This window comes from Pleurodeles waltl, chromosome 2_1 (assembly GCF_031143425.1).
Source record: "Pleurodeles waltl isolate 20211129_DDA chromosome 2_1, aPleWal1.hap1.20221129, whole genome shotgun sequence".
Taxonomy (NCBI): Eukaryota; Metazoa; Chordata; class Amphibia; order Caudata; family Salamandridae; genus Pleurodeles; species Pleurodeles waltl.
Genome location: NC_090438.1, coordinates 611,965,985 through 611,986,360, shown reverse-complemented (window position 1 = coordinate 611,986,360; position 20,376 = coordinate 611,965,985). Strand labels below are relative to the sequence as shown.

The 20,376-nt window shown below is 41.0% G+C and overlaps 1 protein-coding gene across 1 annotated transcript in view; it reads left to right on the top strand.

Annotated features, from left to right (window-relative positions):
* The window catches only part of TARP (TCR gamma alternate reading frame protein), a 170,846-nt gene that overhangs the window by 128,861 nt on the left and 21,609 nt on the right, over nt 1-20,376 (top strand). Inside the window, exon 4 of the mRNA XM_069208187.1 lies at nt 8,445-8,615. Within this exon, the coding sequence (XP_069064288.1) occupies nt 8,445-8,615 (171 nt within the window). The remainder of the gene's footprint in view (nt 1-8,444; nt 8,616-20,376) is intronic.

The following is a 20,376-nucleotide window of genomic DNA, read 5'->3' as shown; positions in this document are numbered from 1 at the left end:
TAATTATGGGAATAAATATTTCCCAGCTCATTGTATTCAGCAATTTGTATTGTGTAGCAAACTTTTAAGTAAACTTCTAAGTACGTGGACATGGCCGTACTGACTTTTACACAGGTCCAGAAAGCACTTCTTACCTAAGCTAACCTTCCCGTCACTGGTGAAGTTAAGAAATGTGTACTTGCTGCATCTCTTTTAAGGTGCGATCAACTCAACCCTGGTTCAAAAGGAATAGCCCCACTGCCAGCACATGATACCAGCCTTTGACCATATAAAGTTCCATTCCTCCAGAAAATTAGCAAACACTAGCCTATAAGTACTGCTTAGTTTCACAGAAAATATCTGTTCAGGGATACTAAAGATAATCACAAAATCAACCTCCCTGTTCCCTACTTGTAGCTACATGAAAGGAGGAGATTCTTTTTTTTTATTAAAATGACCTCTTAAAGTAAATAGCGCCTCAGGCTGCTTATCCTCAAAACCTTTACCCAGCACTGGATGGCCACTAGAAATTTAGAGTATTTTACAATTACATTGTAATAAATATTAGTACATATTACTTCTGATTTTAGGATAGTGTCAAAAGAAGAAGTAAGAATAACCAATTGTCAAGCAAAATGGCTGTGCTACTTGATTTTACGTTCTTATGTATCATGTTAATTAAGCCTTCAGAAACGGAACCCCTCATCTTAGCTGATCTGGTTTCCACTCACAATGAAAGTCTAGAATGGCAGGTTCATCGCCTTTGAAAGATTGCTGAAATAAAATGACGCTGCTTTACCAACAGAGGTGGTTCAGAGTAAGCCTTTTAAACTGTGAACATTCCATGAAATTAGGAGAATTCCCCAGCACAGTCATTAGAGACAAAGGGGCATATTTATACTCCGTTTGCGCCGAATTTGCGTCGTTTTTTTCGACGCAAATTCGACGCAAAACTAACTCCATATTTATACTTTGGCGTTAGACGCGTCTAGCGCCAAAGTTCATGGAGTTAGCGTCATTTTTTTGCGTGAACACCTTCCTTGCGTTAATGATATGCAAGGTAGGCGTTCCCGTCTTAAAAAATGACTCCGATGCATATGCATCGTATTTATACTCCCGGGCAAAAATTACACCCGGGAGTGGGCGGGTCTAAAAAACCCGCATTAGTGCCGGATTTTAGCGCCTGGGTCAGGGCAGGCGTTAAGGGACCTGTGGGCTCAGAATGAGCCCAGAGGTGCCCTCCCCTGCCCCCAGGGACACCCCCTGCCACCCTTGCCCACCCCAGGAGGACACCCAAGGATGGAGGGACCCACCCCAGGGACATTAAGGTAAGTCCAGGTAAGTATTTAAAAAAAAAAAAATGGTGGCATAGGGGGGCCTGATTTGTGCCCCCCTACATGCCACTATGCCCAATGACCATGCCCAGGGGACAGAAGTCCCCTGGGCATGGCCATTGGGCAAGGGGGCATGACTCCTGTCTTTGCTAAGACAGGCGTCATTTCAATGGGGGATGGGCGTCGTAAAAAAATGGCGCAAATCGGGTTGTGGCGATTTTTTTGCCTCAGCCTGACTTGCACCATTTGTGGACGCCCATACGCCATTTTCCCCCTACGCCGGCGCTGGCTGGTGTACGTCGTTTTTTTCAACGCACACCAGACAGCGCCGGCGGCTAACGCCGGCTAACTTCATTGAATAAATACGGCGCCCGCATGGTGCTTCAGAATGGCGTTAGCCGGCGCTAATTTTTTTGGCGCAAAACTGCGTTGGCGCAGTTTTGCGTCAAAAAGTATAAATATGGCCCAAAGTGCACAGAAAAAACTTCTGTATCACTAAGATTAGGGACAATTCTTAAAACATGCAATAGAATTAAACTGGTTCTTTTTAAGACGTTTACCCCTCTGATTTGCGGCGGTGATTCTCTTATCAGCCTGATCGTTAGAGTTACTTGCTATCTTCATGCTTCTCAAATCATGTTTTGATCTTAGCCATGGAATGCTTTCTTATACATCACATTTTGACAGCAGGCAGTTACCAATACTCAGTATTTGTCCTAATGACAAAGATACACTTTCATTACTGATAACATTTTATTTTCTGAGTTGTAATTCGTCAAAAATGCATGTAGTCATAACCCACAGTTTTTTTTTAACAGTGCATCTATAATTTAGGAATAAGAAAATCCTCTCTTGTAGCCTCGATTCGATTGACATCCTTCACAAAACCTATCTCTTTAATGCAGCTAACTGCAATATCAATTAAGGCTGGTATTATTTCTAAAATGGATAAAACAATTACTGTAGTTAACTAACTGATAATTCCAAAGGTGCTAGCATTTGTGATTAACACAGAGCTATGAGAATTATTTAAGTGACCTTGTTTTTGTTGTGCACTTGCCATGTTAAAGATCACACCATTATGTCTTGAGAAAGGCTGTGCATAGTTGCATAGTTTTTTCAATGAAAAAAACTCAAAGCTCAACTATGAGTAGTATTGCAGCATGCGAGCAGAATACTTCTGCAAAAATAAGAAGATTTTTTACCAGTTTTAGTGTGAACCGTGATTTTTACATTGCATACTTTTTATGTCGATCACCTAAAACTATGAAGCGAGGTGGGTACTTTAAGGTGTGTAATTGTTTAAAAACATTCCCAGAATGAAAGTCACGATGCACATGATACAATTAGGGCCATATTTATACTTTTTGACGCAAAACTGCGCTAACGCAGTTTAGCGTCAAAAAATTTAGCGCCGTCTAACGCCATTCTGAAGCGCCATGCGGGCGCCGTATTTATTGAATGGCGTTAGCCGGCGCAACCAGACCGGCGGTGCCTGGTGTGCGTGGAAAAAAACCACGTACACCAGACAGCGCCGGCGTAGGGGGAAAATGGCGTATGGGCGTCTTAAAATGGGGCAAGTCAGGTTGCGTCGAAAAAATCGTCTTAACCCGACTTGCGCCATTTTTTAACGACGCCCATCCCCCATCAACATGACTCCTATCATTGTAAAGATAGGAGTCATGCCCCCGTTGCCCAATGGCCATGCCCAGGGGACTTCTGTCCCCTGGGCATGGTCATTGGGCATAGTGGCATGTAGGGGGGCACAAATCAGGCCCCCCTATGCCACAAAAAAAAAAAAAATACTTACCTGAACTTACCTTAATGTCCATGGGATGGGTCCCTCTGTCCTTGGGTGTCCTCCTGGGGTGGGCAAGGGTGGCAGGGGGGGTCCCTGGGGGCAGGGGAGGGCACTCTGGGCTCATTTTGAGCCCACTTGTCCCTTAACGCCATGCCTGACCCAGGCGTTAAAAAGCGGCGCAAATGCGCCGTTTTTGGCCACGCCCACTCCCGGGCGTCATTTTTGCCCGGGAGTATAAATACCACGTAAAGGCCTGGGAGTCATTTTTTAAGACGGGAACGCCTCCCTTGCATATCATTAACGCAAGGAAGGGGTTCACGCTAAAAAATGACGCACACTCCGGGCACTTTGGCGCCCGAAGCGTCTAACGCCATAGTATAAATATGGCGTTAGTTGGCGTTAGTTTAGCGTCGAATTTGCGTCGAAAAAAACGATGCAAATTCGGCGCAACCAGAGTATAAATACGGCCCTTAGTCACTGTCTCTCTATGCTCACTGAAATGATTACTCTTAATCTTCAGTATAAATGTATGCTTTATTTCATCTTCAAGTCTCTCCCACCTCAGGTAACACACCCTGGAGTAAATCATTTTCTGAGGTAAACCATTTGTTCCAAACTAAACAGTCAGACATACCAAGTGGAAAGAGGGGGGCCAACAAGGATTGTACTATCATGGAAATATTTATATTATGGTATTGCAATAATTGATAATACATGACGCACTTTTAACCTACCCTCCTTTAGATAGAGAATATCCCAAGACAAAATACATATATCTCATTTCAAAGTCTTTATGGCATGAAGGGGAATTTCTGCATCTTTTGGAGACAACTTTAGAGCTGTGTCTGGTGTTATTCTCAAAATCATTTGTACAATTCATTTTCTCTTTAAGTTCTTCATCACAAGATTTTGAGTCTATCCATACTCTCGTCCACATTTGACCATTTTCAACTTTTCAACACATTGCATTTTATTTCAATAATGCACATAGGTTTGCAGTATTTTCTTCCATTACCCACATTCCCTTCTGGTCTCTTGACTAATACCCAATCATCCACTGCACAATATTGTTTCCTGTCTCCATGTTTTAATTTGTACCTGGATTTGTATTTTTCTTGATACTTTTTTAATTTATCTTCAGATACATCAAGATCTAAGACCCTTTCTATCTTTACATTCAACAAGGTCTGTGATTACTCTTTCACCTTCTCTCATCCAACCCCGGACACCAGTTTAGTTTAAGGATTCCTACTATTCAAAGATACAATTCGTGAAAAACCAGTGATCAAATTGGGCGTGTTGAGGTATGACCATAGCAATTCTTATAACATTTTCTCCATTGACCATTGATGCATGATAACTGCATTATCCTTTTAAGCATGCAGTTTGCCCTCCCATACAACTCATTGGCTCTATGGCAATACAAAGCTGTATTCTCATGCTTGTGATTAGTTTAGTTTAAAAACTCTTTATCTCGTGCAAGTATACTCAGTCCTATTATCTGTGACCAAGATGGATGGAATGGCTTCCAAGTAAAAACTGTTCGTAAGAAGTTCATAAGGTTCTCATTTTGATCTGATTCTATCATCCTTGTAAAAATCCAGCGTGAATGGTAATGGGAGTGTGCTCTCCCAGGCTATTGATTAGACTAATAATGTCAGAGCCGACTTGTCTCAAGCTTTCATTGGGACAGTTACGATGATAAATGTACTTTACACTTGAACTAAATTATTCTTGTTGCACCAAGCACACTCACAACAATCCTTCACTTTTTGCTTAATGTAAACATCTATTTTGGGAAAACAGTATATGCACCTGAGTCTGCCTTTGGTTAGGTTTCTGCATGAGTGACCCTCATGGGCCAGTTCCATGATCTAATTTTTAAAATCATTTGGGGGGATTGTTTGTTTGTTTTTCAGAATTATCTCATTATGTATGTTTAGTTCATTCCTGATTTCCCCAAAGTCTCTTAAATCTTCCTCAATATCCATGCACCTCTTTTTCCATTCTTAGACACTGTACTCTTTTATGTGCACACGGACTTAGGGGCTGAATTTGGAGTTTAGCGGATGGGTTACTCCATCACAAATGTGACAGATATCCCATACACAGTATTACAAGATTCATAGGCTATAAAGGGACCCCTAACGTGGTTGATGGGATATCCTTCACGTTTGTGACTGAGTAACCTCATCTGTAAACTTTAAATTAGGCTCTTTGTCTTTTTCCCATTCAGACTCCAACCCAGCAAAGTAATGCACTTCTAGTATTAGGAAATCAAGGGGTTCACACATTTGATTTCAGCTAATGAAGGACTGGATAAGAAATTTGCTGCTAAATTTTGATTCCCAAGATCATATTCTAGCATATATAAGAAACTGTCCACACCTACTATCCACTTTGCATTATGTGGGGCACTGTTTGAAGGTCCCGTAGCAGAAAACATGAACATTAGTGATTTGTGCACTTCTATTATTGAGAAATCAAGTGGTTCTCCAATTTCATTTTATCTAATGAAGGTCTGGCTGAGAAAAGTTGCTGCTACATTTTAATTCCCAGGATCATATTATAGCTTTAAGAAGAAACCATCAACACCTAGTATCCACTTTGCATTATGTGGGGTACTGTTTGAAGGTCCCTTAGCAGAAAACATGAACATTAGTGATCAGTGTACATTGTGAAAGGTATACCCAAAAGATAAAACTTGAAATGATTCAGAGCCAAAAATAATGTTAGCACCTCCTTGCTAATCACTGACTAGTTAGGATCAGCTTTTGAGAGACACTGGGAGGCAAAAGCTATGATCCTTTCCTAGCCATCAACAAATTTTGACAGTGTGACACATATACCGTTGTTGCTCTCATCGGTTGTGACAATGGTTTTTCTTCTGATGTAAAAAACTCCCAAGGATGGTGCATTAGCGATGACCTTCTCTATCAAGTCAAATGCCTTTTGACAAATATATTCCCACTTGAAATGAAAACTTTTTCTTAATACTCTACGTAGAATCTCATTGATGGCTGTGATTTTTTTAAAATATATTTAGACATATATTGCACTTAACGTAAGAAGCATTTGGACACTTTCTTTTTCATAGGATGGGGAGCCTTAAGACTGCTATTGCTGTCTTGCATTTGTGACGTATTGACATTCTGTGCCCTCTCTCCTTTGGCCAAGAATTATATTTCATGCTTGAAACTGAATCATATGTTACATACTGAGCATCTGTTTACTAAAATAAAAATATATTTTTAAAAACAGAACCGCAACTAAAACACTTGTCTTAGGTGTAAATCTTTCTTTAGAAATGGTGTGACCAAGGTAATCTACTGCACTCCTTCTCAATTTACATTTTTCTCTCTTCTCAGTGAAACCTCCATTTGTCAATCTCCTTAAAACTTCACATAGGGCCAGATCATATTCTAGGGTGTTAGCACAAAACATTAGTATGTCCCAACTGGTGTTGTGAAAGAAGCTAGTGCTCTTGAGTTAGGAAGCAACTGAGCCGTATGATACACCATCAAAAGGTCGATGACAGTGAAGCAACTTACCTCACCCTTGTGCTTAGCATTTCAGTTATTTGAGGCAAAGGGTGTCTCTGCACCCAAATGTTCTCACTAAGGCTATGTAAATTAAAACATATGCATATGTTTCATCCATTGGCTTTGGTAGTTAGGACTATCAGAGCCAACCATTCAAAAAAACTATGGGCTGAATTACAATGAATTCCGGTAATTTACTAAACTCTTGTTCCAAAGTTTCCTTCATGAAGTGAGGTATCGGGCGTGGTATATGAACAACCGGTTTGGCTCTGCTTTTGAGTTTTATTTCATGTTGAATGTTGTGCAAGGAGTCCCATGGAAGTTTTCGATAGTGTGGTAAAAAGTATACATAGCCATAGTCTTGACGATAAGAAATTAGAATTCAGTATTTCCAGTAAAGGGATTTGGGTCCTTGAGCACCAGTTTTGATGGTTGTGCAATATATAACGTAGCAAACAGATTTCACTCCTGCACAGAACAAGAAAAAAATGGCTAATCAGAGTAGAAGTGGAGAAGGCAACAAACCCCTATTAACATTTAAATTGCTTATACATCATTTTAAGTGAGTCAATTGGATTTTGACAAGGACTAAACTAATCCACAAATAATAATTTTTTAAACAATTAATTCGAACTGATTGTGAACTATTTCTTCTACCCATGTAATTAAAAACCAACAAAATGATTTTGTTTCAAACATAGTTAAAAAGTCGAAGGAATGTTCACTGTCCACTTCTAAATATTTAAACAACATTAATAATGTCAAAATAGTTTGATTCCTGTTTTGCTCTGATTCAAATGCCTATTACAACCACCCAAAATAGTGCAATTCGATCAGTAATTTTTTTTTCGAACCAATGTTAAGTTTCTGCGACATGGCCATTGCTATTTGCAGTGCTTTGGAATGGCTAAATTGTAGAGGTAAGCTAACCACAATATAAACATAAGTTATCATTAGAGAAATTGGTTTCTGCAATACACTTTTTATTTTCATTTTCAAAACCTGGTTGCTTTAGAGAAAATCAAGTTGGCCTAATTTACAGGTTTTCATAAGTGTATCTGCTTATAAGATGTGGTCATAGACATTTGTGTTCAGAAAAAGCATCATTTGCTTATTTTACACAAAAAAGCAACTGAAATAAATAGAGGCAATGAACATGTAAGAAAAATTGATTATTAGTTGGAGAGGATGTGAGTCCTTGCCAAGTAATAATTCCAAAATCCTGTTCGGTTACGCATACAATTTCAATACTTTAAACCTTAGGAGAATGTGTAAAACATATTCCCCAACTAAGATAGGCTAATAGCCAAAATACAACACAATAGAATCAAACAACCATTTTCTAAAATTAAGAAAAAAATGAATCAGAAAAATGGCAACAAATCCACTTAGGGGGACCGGAGATCTGAATTTTTCATGTTTTAGGGCAAAATACACCAAACAAAAGTAAAGTGCTAATCAGAAGTCACTATTCACAAAGGAACAGGACCTATGCACAATTTCAGGCTGACGGCAATAAAACGAAGGTCGGCTAAACCAAGTGGGGCGCACCAGTCAACATTGTTACCTCCTGACTTGTTCATGGAAGTAAAAATCAACCAATAGGTCAAGGTTAAAGGTTTTATGCAACAATGTCCCATTGAAGTCAAGTAGCCTTTGGACAAGATCCCACTGAAGGTGTTGGTTTTGGCATGAAATGGTCTGGGCTGGCAAATTCAAATTTTGTGAAGTCCTCTAGTCGGTTAGATACTTTTTGTGCTTTCACCTGATTAATATTTATACTTTCAGATGTGGTTTCTATTTTGGAGCTCAAAACTATCCAGTGGGATGGGCCAGAAGCCATATCTGATGAACTCCTCTTCAAATCAGATACCTTTGCCACAAGGTCCTCCGAAGCTCTGGGGGTCTTGGAAGTGCAAATATTTTCTAACTCCCCGGAGATTCTCCTCTGTGTCAGTTGTAAGTCTCCTAGGACCCCAACAAGAAAACGTAGGGGTTAGTCATCAGTCCAGTAGAGGCTGCCAGAAGGATCCAGTCCAGGTACAGATGTAAGTGGTCATCTGGTCACTTCACAAAAAGGCCTCTTGCAGCACGCTGTGTCCCTGTGGACACACAGGAAGTCTGTCAACTGACCATTTGGTGTCCACCCCTCAGTTCTGGGTGCAAGTGAGAGCAGGTGAGCCCTTCCAGTCATCACATAGGTCACAGACAGTAGGTTCAGTCCTCTTCTGCTCTGCCACAGGTCTAGAAAGTATTTTGAGGAGCTGGTGGTGAAGTGCTGCTTCTGTTCAATTCACTAACTAGTGGGTGACTTCTGAACATACCCTGACCAATGTGTAAAAGTTCCCACTGGTAGACCTCCCCAGTTCTACAGCACATCTGTTTTTCTGACTGTAATCTATGTCAGAGTGAACCATTCTTTGTCAAATCCAACATGGCAGAATCCTTCAGCCCCCAGAAGGAGCTCGTGGCACACCTAGGGGTGTGTCTAATTTAAAGAGCAGTCCCCTCACATACAATCACTCCAAAATAGTTCCGGGGTAAGCTCCATTTTCCACTGAAACTAAAGCCAAGAGAGATAAACTGTATTCTGGGAGTAAAATATCCATTCTGCAAGCTTCCCTTGTCACAAAACAATAAATGTACAAATTTTCACCTGATCACTTTCCAGTTAGTGAAGATCCTGCACCCCTGTTCCTGTCCTTCCTGGGTTAAGCTGAGTCACATTCCTCACCCAGGCCATCCTGCCAGAACCAAGCCATTGCCTCTGCTCTGGGAGCAGCAGGCAGCATTGACAGGCCAGCTGCAGTTAGGATAATTGTAATTCGCCTGCTGAATCTTCTAAAAGTACATTTTTCTGTGCATTTATCAAAAATCCAACTCCACCTTTGGTCTGCAGCTTAATAAATATTAACAAAAGAGTAATCAAATAGAGTTTGAAGTTCATTCCAAACCAAAGTTACATAAATAACATTGAAACAATTAGCTTGTTTAATGGAAAAGTTCCAGCACCTATCCAGTGAATATATATTTTGGGACGCAATCACCGCAGGAACATGCTTTCTTCATGTTTCAATTTCAAATACTAAACTCCCTACCTTGTTAGCTACAAGGCCTACTGATTGGTGACATTCTTAATATTTAAAAGTTCACACACTATCTTTTAAAATGAGACACTTTTGACAGAACTGTCTGCATGTTTAAAGTTGTAGAAGTCAGGCTTCACAAGTAGGCCTTACACCATGTATTCCTTGCCAGGTTGGTGGATGTCACAATATCTGCTGAAGTCCAGGATGGCATTTAAGTTTCCATGCCACTGGTATTTTTCATGTACCATATACTATAGTCTTACTCTAAAGGTAAATATACTGATTGGGGATTAGTCGATCTTACCACATTTGTGGGGTCAGAGCACGTACTCTAGGGACTGGACAGCTGTACCACAGTGCAGAGAGTTCATAAACCAGACGCATCATTACACAAAAATGGGTATTGACCACATAAAAAGAGGCACGTCTGTTCAAAGAAGCAATTAAAACCAGGTGAATTTCACCATAGCTATTCATTCGAAATTATTTGTAATTGGTCCACTGATGAAACTTCCACCAGAGAATACTGCACCAGGATATTGATTCTCTATTATGCATCTATGTAGTGGTACTTCTATAGTGCAAAAACAATTGGGAAGCAAAAGAGCACTAAGAATGGGCAAGAGCCCAAAGAACTCGACAATAGTTTACCAGTAAATTGTTGTGTGTTTACGGTATTGTTGCTTGAAGAGATGTGTCTTTAGTCTCCTTATGAGTTGTGGGAGGCTTGGAGCATTTCAGATGTTGGTGAGATGTTCTACATCCTGGGTGCAGAGAGAAAGTAGTCATATATGACCATTGACCATTCCCTCCTGCTATTTGGGGCTAGAAATGGTTGTGTCATCTAGGCAAACTCTCTGTTTCTCAGTGCTGGCAATGTGTTAGGTTTTTTGCATCTATATTGTATTCCAACTATATTATTTAGCAATGACATTTATTGAAATGTATTGTATAGATATAGGGCCTCATTACGGGTTTAGCAGTCTTCAGACCGCCAAACTCGTGGTGGTGGTCGGACCGCTGCACTCCTGGTGGTCTGACCACCAGATTACAACCCCGGTGGTCAAACCGCCACCACCAACAGGATCACGGATCTGGACAGAGTGGCAGCGGTCAAAGTCATGGTCAGCCATGGGGGAGCCCATGGTAGCACCACCGGACTGATCACAACTTCACTTTCCCACCAGCCTTTCCATGGGGGTTTTACTGCCATGGAAAGGACGGCAGAAAGCTAGTGCTGGGGTGCCACAGAGGGGCCCATGCACTGCCCATGACAGTGCAGGGGCCCCATGCCAGTACCCTCAGATTGTGCACTGCCTGCTATGTAGACAGTGCACATTGCGAGGGTGCTGGTATGCGATAGCATTGGCCTCGGCTCCTCTAAGGGAGCCGAGGCCCATGCCACCACCCTGTTTTCGCTGGTCTGACCAGCTAAAATGTCATAATATGGCGTTTCCACTGGTCAGCCCATCCGAAATATCGTAATACGATGGGGGGGGCTGAGGTCACCAGGTTGACAGCAGCGTCTTCCCCATGGCTTTGGCAGTCCAATGGTCGGACCACCAAAGTCCTAATGAGAACCAGAAATAAGTTAAAAAAACACTTCTAATGTTGCTTTCTCTCCATCCCAACTGGTTTCTTTAAGTTGGTCTCCAATGGACCGACACACCATACTGTTCGAAGTACAGCATTTCCTGCTGAAAATGCTTGCACAGCAATTAAAACATTTCCGCAAAGCATTTTACTCCTACTTCTACTTGGAGTGAGGCTTGCATTATGTTAGACAGATAAACATAACAAATGCTTAAAGTTGTGGTTGTATGTGTGTCTCATGATTTAGAATTTTACCTCCATACAATATCCTGTGCTTGAGTCACATAAAGGGGAAGCTTTACGAAGTTTTTTCTGCCTACAAGTTTCATAAAAATACTTTTTTGAGAAATTTACAAAAATACTAAATATTAAATTCTCATAGCAAACTAAATACTAAATACACATGGCAAACTTGAACAAGCATTGGAAAAGTCAATAGGTTTTGCCTTTGAGGCCTATTGGCTTTGTCGACGGTTTTTAGCCATGCTACACAGTATCCCAGATGCTGCCTCATTTTGTAGGTGCTTGCATCACTCATATGCGTGCTTACAAAGTTACACTGCCACTTCTGCTTCCTTTTTATTTGTTGATCTAACTAGGATCAGCAAATAAAAAGAAAAAACATGTATGAAAGCATTTTCTGAAGCATAGGTGGGGGCACCATAGAGAGTGGAGGCAGAGAAAGCAACACAAAGGGCGTGGGTGGGGAAAAGCAAAACAGGCATGGGAAGGAGAGACAATAGGCAGTAGGGAAGAAGGGAACAGGTGGTGAAATCAACATATATGGTGGGGGTATGGAAGCAACTCAGAGGGTAGGGGTGGAGGGTGAGGATGAGGATGAGAAGCAATGGGCAACAGAGAAGGAGGGCACAAGTGGGAGGAGGAACATGGAGGGCAAAGGGAACTGAAGAAACAAAGAAGGAGAACAAACACCAGTGGGAGAGCAATGTGGAGTGGAAGGGAGAGAAGCACATGATAGAGAAAGGCACTGGGGAGGACATGAGAATGAGGGCAACATAAAGAAGGTGTAGAGAAGCACACAGGAGAGCAACAAGGGGTGCAGGAGGAGAGAAGTACATGAGGGAGACAGCTGGGAAAAGCGTGCACTCTTATGGTATGCTTAACCAAAAATAAAAAAGTAGAGCTTGAATATCAAGCAGTGGAATGATAGAATGCAGCCATTCAAAAGAGATGGTTATAAGGCTGTGTCTATGGGAGGGAAAAACACAAGATGGACAAACTGGGACACGAATGAGAAGCAGGCATATGAAAGTCTCAGAAAAGCTGACCAGTGGTAAACTCCAAACCCCTGTATGTTCTTGGTAAGCCCAAAATATGTCTTTGGGAACAAAACAGCTGAACTGTCCATTGGGATCAACCTAAGAATCACATATATCTGTCCCTATCCGAACACTAACATGGCAAATATACTGCCACTGGTTTATGATTAGGGTTAAGGTGAAGTATACCTTAGCTTTCTCTTTATCAGTAAATGGAAAATATTTAACTTAAAAAGTTATGATGTAGTCAGTGTTCACGATATTCTCAATAGTCACACTGCCACGCCCTCAAGTTCCCACCCAATTCCCCACATTTATGCTTTTGGCATACTCACTATACCCATTGTTAGTTGGATTTAAAGTAAAAAGATTCCATAAATCATGCTCCTGTTTGTTAGGACACTGGACTCTGCCACTCTAACTCTAACGATTGTATATAATGAACATAAATTACGTTAGCAACAATGTTTGTGGATGAGGGTTTCTGATTCTTGGAAGAGTAGCCAGAACGTCCTAAAGACACGGAAATCCTTTTTCTGCACCTTTGGCACGTTTTTTCTTATTGCTATCTACAGTTTGGTAAATAAGTGCTCAGCTCCATTCAAAGTCAGGTGTATTTTCATTGGTTTTCACTGTACACACATAATTAATTAATTTAAAAAAAAAAAATTCATTGGTAATTCAAAGATTTTAAAAAGTCATATATTTTAAATCACATCTCATTGATCTCGTGTAAATAGCACATTCTGGGAACCACAGCAATTTTCCTACTATTAAGGAGGCAGGGAGGGGGGAGACAAAGGCACAGAGCCTCAACAGTGCCCAGTGATGGGGAGAGAAAGAACAACAATGAGGCAGTGGTGTGGCAGGAGAACATGACTTGGGGGCAGGGGCTGGAAGGTTGTGGAGAGATAGACGAGCAGTAGTGGCAGAGGGAGAAGGAAAAAACATGCAGAGCAGAGAGAGAGGATGGAGTGAGAAAGAGACAGGGCATGCACTAGCGTTGAGCGTTAAATAAAACAAAATGCCGCAAAACGGAAGAAAAATAGTTTTCTGGTATCATAAGTGGAAGGATACACTCAACAAATAAAAAAAAGCAGGGTAAAAGTTAAATTCTTCTCGAATGGGACAAATGCAAGAATAGGAGGAAATCTGCCAAATCAGAATGAGGGTATTGAAATAGACAAGAAAGGCATCAAATCATGCACAAGAAGAAGACCCAAACGAATTGGTTACAATGCTGTCTGAGACAAACAGATAGGTGTGTCTGTAGCGTGACCACAGCAAAAGAAAAATATTGTCAATTATGGAAGAGCATGCTGCGTTCACTCCCAGCATGTGTACATTAGATAATTAAAAATGTAAAAAAATATTTGTATATTCCTTGAATTTACGCATTGTAAGTATATCACTTGGATTAATGAATAATTTATTGTACAGATAATAAAATCCAATACAAATAAACAAAAAGACGAAAAAGCAATCGAAAATACAATACAATCAAAAACTAAATTCATGCTAAAAACACACCTTGATTTAAACATGCATGACATATTAAAAAAATACATTCCTGCCTGGAAATGTAAAGCAATCTTGAGATATAAGGATAAAACGAACCACCAAGCCCCGAACCCCACATTATACATAAAAAGACAAAACACATAAGGCACAAGCCCTAAAGTGCGGTGTGCATTAAATAGTAATTACACTAAATACCAACACATATAGTTGGAAATCCACAACCTGACGAATAACTGGCAGTATGGCAAGAGCGTGGAAAATATTCAGATTATGCTTATCCATTGCTTGCAGTGCCACTGAATTTAGATTGTGCAATTTTTATGAATTTAATCAATATCACATTTAGCTTTGGGTTGGCTGGGTCCAAAGCCTGGATGATAGCCTGTCGACAGGAGCGAATTCCCAGTTCGTTTCATTTGCTCCGAAGCAGAAATCTACGCTCCTTTAGTAAAGCTAGGCACAGACAAACCACATGATCAATAGTTTTGTCCGCATTACTACAGCCCCTGCATGTTACACCTTCCCCGGGAGATAGCTGCCATTGGGGTAGATGTTTTAAAAAAAAATCAATTGACCATCCTTAAGGCCATAAAGGCCTTTTTCAACCAAAACCCATAGGTGCAGGAAAAAAAGCTAGAAGACGTACCTGGCTTAAAAGATTCAACTACTGCGTAGGAATGCTTCTATTGAACAATGAGGGAACAGTCTGAGTGATACGAATACAGTTGAATAATCCTTTTTAAATCTAGTTTAAACAGAGAATAGGGGGGATTACTTGCCCAAAGATCACCAGCACCTAGTCGCCGTTTGCATTCAACCAAGTAAGCATCTCTACGTTTTTGCCTTTTGACAAACAACACGCATATTTTATTGGACCAGAGATGGAATGTTAGCCACTCAGCCTACAACATTCCATGTTGTGGACTACCAGAGAGGAATCTTAGACCCATATTTATACTTTTTTTAGCACCGCAAAATGCGGCGCTAAAAAAAGTATAAATATGGGCCTTAGGCCCTCATTCTGACCTTGGCGGGCGGCGGAGGCCGCCCGCCAAAGTCCCGCCGTCAGGTTACCGTTCCGCGGTCGAAAGACCGCGGCGGTAATTCTGACTTTCCCGCTGGGCTGGCGGGCGGTCTCCTTCAGACCGCCAGCCAGCCCAGCGGGAAAGAGGCTTCCACGATGAAGCCGGCTCGGAATCGAGCCGGCGGAGTGGAAGCTGTGCGACGGGTGCAGTTGCACCCGTCGCGTATTTCACTGTCTGCGCAGCAGACAGTGAAATACATGTAGGGGCCCTCTTACGGGGGCCCCTGCAATGCCCATGCCAGTGGCATGGGCACTGCAGGGGCCCCCAGGGGCCCCGCGACCCCCCCTACCGCCATCCGGATCTCGGCGGTCCGACCGCCGGGATCTGGATGGCGGTAGGGGGGGTCAGAATCCCCGCGGCGGTGCAGCAAGCTGCGCCGCCGCGGAGGATTCAATGGGGCCGCGGTACACTGACGGGACCCCGCCAGTGGTGCCGGTCCGACCGCGGCTTTACCGCCGCGGTCGGAATCCCCATTGAAGCACCGCCGGCTTGTCGGCGGTGCTCCCGCGGTCCTCCGCCCTGGCGGTCAAAGACCGCCAGGGTCAGAATGAGGGCCTTAGTCTCTTCACATACCGCATTCCAGGGTACAGCATTCAATTGAGAACACCATAGACGGAATGTTAGCCAGTCCGTGTACACCTCTGCAGACAATCAGAGTTGGAATATTAACCTCTCTGTTTACAGCATCCCTATTTGTTGAGGACCAAAAACTAAATCTTAGCCTCTCTGCATGCAACATCCCATTCTGTAGACTTCTGGAGATGGAACTTGTGCCCCTGCTTGTATAGCATTTAATTATGTGGACTATCTGCCAGAATCGTATTGTATGCATGTACAGCAGAACATTCTGGAAAAGGAACAATAAGCTCCCTTGGCAAAAAATGTAGAAGTCACCCCCTTGTTTGGAAGTTTAATTCAATGTTTTACATTTTGGGGTTAGAAGATTTCAATGAATAGTGGAAATCAATAGTTAAGTGAGGGTCCAAGTAAGAATAACAGCAATGTGTTTTGAAGTCTGAGAGCAAAACTAGAAGCAGGCCACAAAATCGTATTCGAGAGATTCCCAGTTTGAACACACTGGGCTTAGATCCCATCTTTGCTTTGGACAGGTTCAATTTAGGTGCACAGAAATGCCACCTACAAGTGCAGAAGCTGATTCACAGACTAAGAATGCATGGAACATTTGATCTGCTGATTTAAAAATAATATTTATAAATCGGCCCATAGGACTGGAGTGCAGGGAACTATCACATAGGGAACAAGCATTTAATAAGCCAATAGGTGTTGAACTGGCTGATGATCTTTGGGCTTTGTCAATGCCTATTTTGTTTGTGAATGCTTTTTGTTGAATGAACGTAGGGCCTCATTAGACCCTTGTTGAGGTGGCAGATTGCTGCCAATGCAGTGGTCCGAGCGCCATATTACGACTGCGGTGGTAGCATCGCTGTTGGACCACCAGCACTGCCAGATTATGACTTCACGTCGGTCTGGCAGTGCTGGTGGTGCTAATCCGCCAGGGCAGTGCTGCAAGCAGCTGCTCCGGGGATTACAATCCCCTTCCCTGCCAGTGGTTTCATGGCCGTAGCACTGTCATGAAAAGGCTGGTGGAGACGGAGTGTAGTGGGCCCCAGGAGGGCAGTGCAGGGGCCCCCCTGGCCAGCTCTATCGCAATGTTCACTGTCTGCTTTGTAGGCAATGAACGTTGCGAAAGGTGCTGGTGTACCCTACGCACTACAGCATTGCCGCCGGCTCTATTATGAGCCAGAGGCAATGCTGTAGGTTGTTCCCCGCTGGGCCAGCGGGCAGAAACTCGTAATGGACCCGGTGGGGAGGTTGCCACACTGGCGGCAACCTACCTGTCGGGACTTCAGTGGATAGGCTTTTCCGCCCGCCAAAATCATAATAAGCCCCATAATGTTTGAAAACAAGTATTGTCTAAAAATAAAAGGTTAGGTTTTTTATGAAAAAGTGCACATTGCTGCAGTAGTTCCTGGCAATGAAGGAGACTACTTTTTGTGCAAATGTGCACATTCCACAAGAACAGTATGCCATCACGCATAGGTACCATCACTCACAGGTACACCAATTGCTGAAGTGTTCTAGTCCAGTGCTCCATGCTTCATACTGTAGTGAGTGGACTCAAAATATGAATTACTCTATAGCAAACCAATGGATGAAGGAGGCCATCTGAAAGCCCCTGTAAATACGTATGTAGATGTATTTGAATTAAAAATAAAAGATCTTGGCTAATGCCAGACCACACAATGTCACTTGCTTTGTGTAGGATTATATATGAGGCGTCATAGCTATAAAAGGGCAACTCCTTGAGTATTGACAAAGATTCATAAAGGCTTTTTCCACCCAGTTTGCACTCCAACTTCAGTCCTGAAAAGGTTGAACTAACTGTGCAAAAAGAGAGAGGAAATGTTCTTTAAAATACTCCACCTTTTTGGGAGTAAAGATGTTTTGCCACACAAAAATGTTTCCCCATGTAACGAGAAGAAAACAAATGCAGAAATACATATTTTTTCCTTTTTGGGCAATCATCAAGAGTAACTTAAGAGGAGTGGGTGTACTTCTAGAAATCTATTACTTGCCCTCAATTGGCCACCTGTCATCTTCATTAGCATCTGTGTGTCAGCAAAAGTTAAAGAGGGGAATGCAGCCACACTGTGGCCTGGCCTCTTAGTCTCACCAGACTGGTCAAAGAATATACCCATGGTAGATCCAAGTGGCTTGCTCTGCAGGGTAAACATCTCATCAAACTTCTATGGAGAAGTAGGGCATGTTATCCCATGCTGGCTTTGGACATGATAGCCATCATTATCACATTTATTAGGGCAATAAACGTACCCGAAAGAGGTTCATGATCCTGATTCACAAAATTAGTATCAGAAGTAACCTGCACTCACTAATAAGGCCTGCTACTGTGGACAATCCATAAGGCTTATTGTCCAGAGGCATAAATAAGCCCCTGCAGTGCAGGGGGGCCCCCGAACTCCATGAACTTTGCAGGGGGGCCTCATGTTTTGTTACGCCACTGATATTGTCGTAGTTGTAACTAGAGTGTTGCAGGGTGAGTATATCAAGAGAGAGGGGGTCATCCAAATGTGGTTGATACCAATAACGGGTAAACATGTGGCTCTTCAAATAAAGCTTGTAGCCCTTTTATCACTTTGGAAATTGACTGTATTTACTTATATAAAAACTGTATTAAGTGTCCTTTCCAGGGTGGAAAAATGCTACACCATCACATTTTATGAGGTAGTAGGTGTAGGTCTTCTAATTGGAAAAATTATTTCTGTGCACAGAAAAAAATAATGAAAAACTTGCTATTGTATATTTGACCACCACTGGTTCCAGCAAAAGGTTCCTATGCGTTAGAGTTGTGCTTTGCACTACAACACACATACAATGCTCCGGATTTTTTGAGAAATTAACACATTTCCCCTTGTTTGCAGCTGCTTCAGGTAGGCGTTGTTTTTGATGCAAGGCTCAATCTGGCTATTTTAGTTGTACGCTCTTCACATCAAAACACAGGAGATTGCAGCGATCTGCATACGCTCCCTTGAACCACAGAGGCATAAGGCAGTTTTTGCACTATGAAAATTGAATCCTTCCAGTGAATAACACCTTATGCATAGGACAGTAAATAACAGGACTTGCTTTATACCACTTTGCTTTGCTCCAGTTCAAAGGTTTAGAAATGTGGACCTATCTATGGCTCACTGCTTACAATAAAATTTCCAACTAATGCACTGCACTTCAGCTTCTGTTTTTGTTTCTAAATTTTGGACAGTCACTTTAAAGCAACTTGGAATTCTTTCAGAAATAGAGAACTTGTGTTTCAAACTGTATCCATGAGAAACATTACTTGTTTGGACTAAATATTGAGTCTAAATATCAAGAGACATAAATATCAGAAATGAAATATCATAACACACAAATATCGCAATGCACAAATATTGTTGACAAGAATATCGCTGTTTCAGTTAAGTAATATCGTTTTAAAGAATATTGATGTTTTTAATATCGTTTTCAGTAATATAGTTGTTAAAAATATCATTTTAAAATCATTTTAATGTGTTTTAGTTGATACATTAATTTTATGTTCCTATTGTTTATATAAATGTTATTACATTTTTAGGATATAGCTATTAATTTTAAGTCATTTAGATTTATTTAATTATCTAATCATCAATAATATTATATAATGTTGGAGTGGGTTATTGATGTTGTACGGGGAAAAATGGTGGGAAATTAATTAGGTAATAACTAATTATGAATTATTTAATACATTTTATTTCATATATGATTTATATTTATTAGGTAAATTATAAAATACAGATTTAATATTTCATTTCATGTTATTTGCACGGTTTGTAGGGGTATAGCATGGTAAGTCAATCAAGTAAGAATTAATTACCTATTACTTATTATTTGTTACTTAATTATTTAATTTATTTTTAGTTATGTAATTTATGGAATACTTATGTACTTTACTTATATTTTAGTTGCAGGCCACTACATTTGTAGGGGTCTAGTGTGGGAAGTTAAGTAATAAATAATTAACAATACATTGCTAATTATTAATTGTTTAATTGATTTTTAATCATGGAATACTGATTTATTTCAGTTTTATTTTAGTTGCAGGCTGCTAGGTTTGTAGAGGTATAGGGAGGGAGGTTAGTTAATTAATAATTGAACAGCAACTATGTATTCATTGATAATTAGTTATTTTATTGATATATATGTGATTTGATTAATTGTTTTTAGTTTTCTAACACACACACACACACACACACATATATATATATATATGTTTAATGTTAATTAACAATTTTTTATCTTAAGAATTTACTATTTTTTACATTTATAGGGTTATTCATAAATGTACTGTGTTTGAAGTGAAGTATTTTGCCTACACTTGCTTAGACTGCAGTAGGAATAATAAAATTCACATCTTTGCATTTCAACACTGTTTCCTCACTGTTGCGCTATTTGGAGTAGGAATTTTCCATTTTACCACTCTTCTGTTTGTAGTAGGAATAGTACATTCCACCCCTCCTAAATCCAGAACTTTCTCTACTGTTGCTCAGATTTGAGTTAGAATATTACAGTTTACCCTTCCAAAGTCCAACACTTTTCCTAC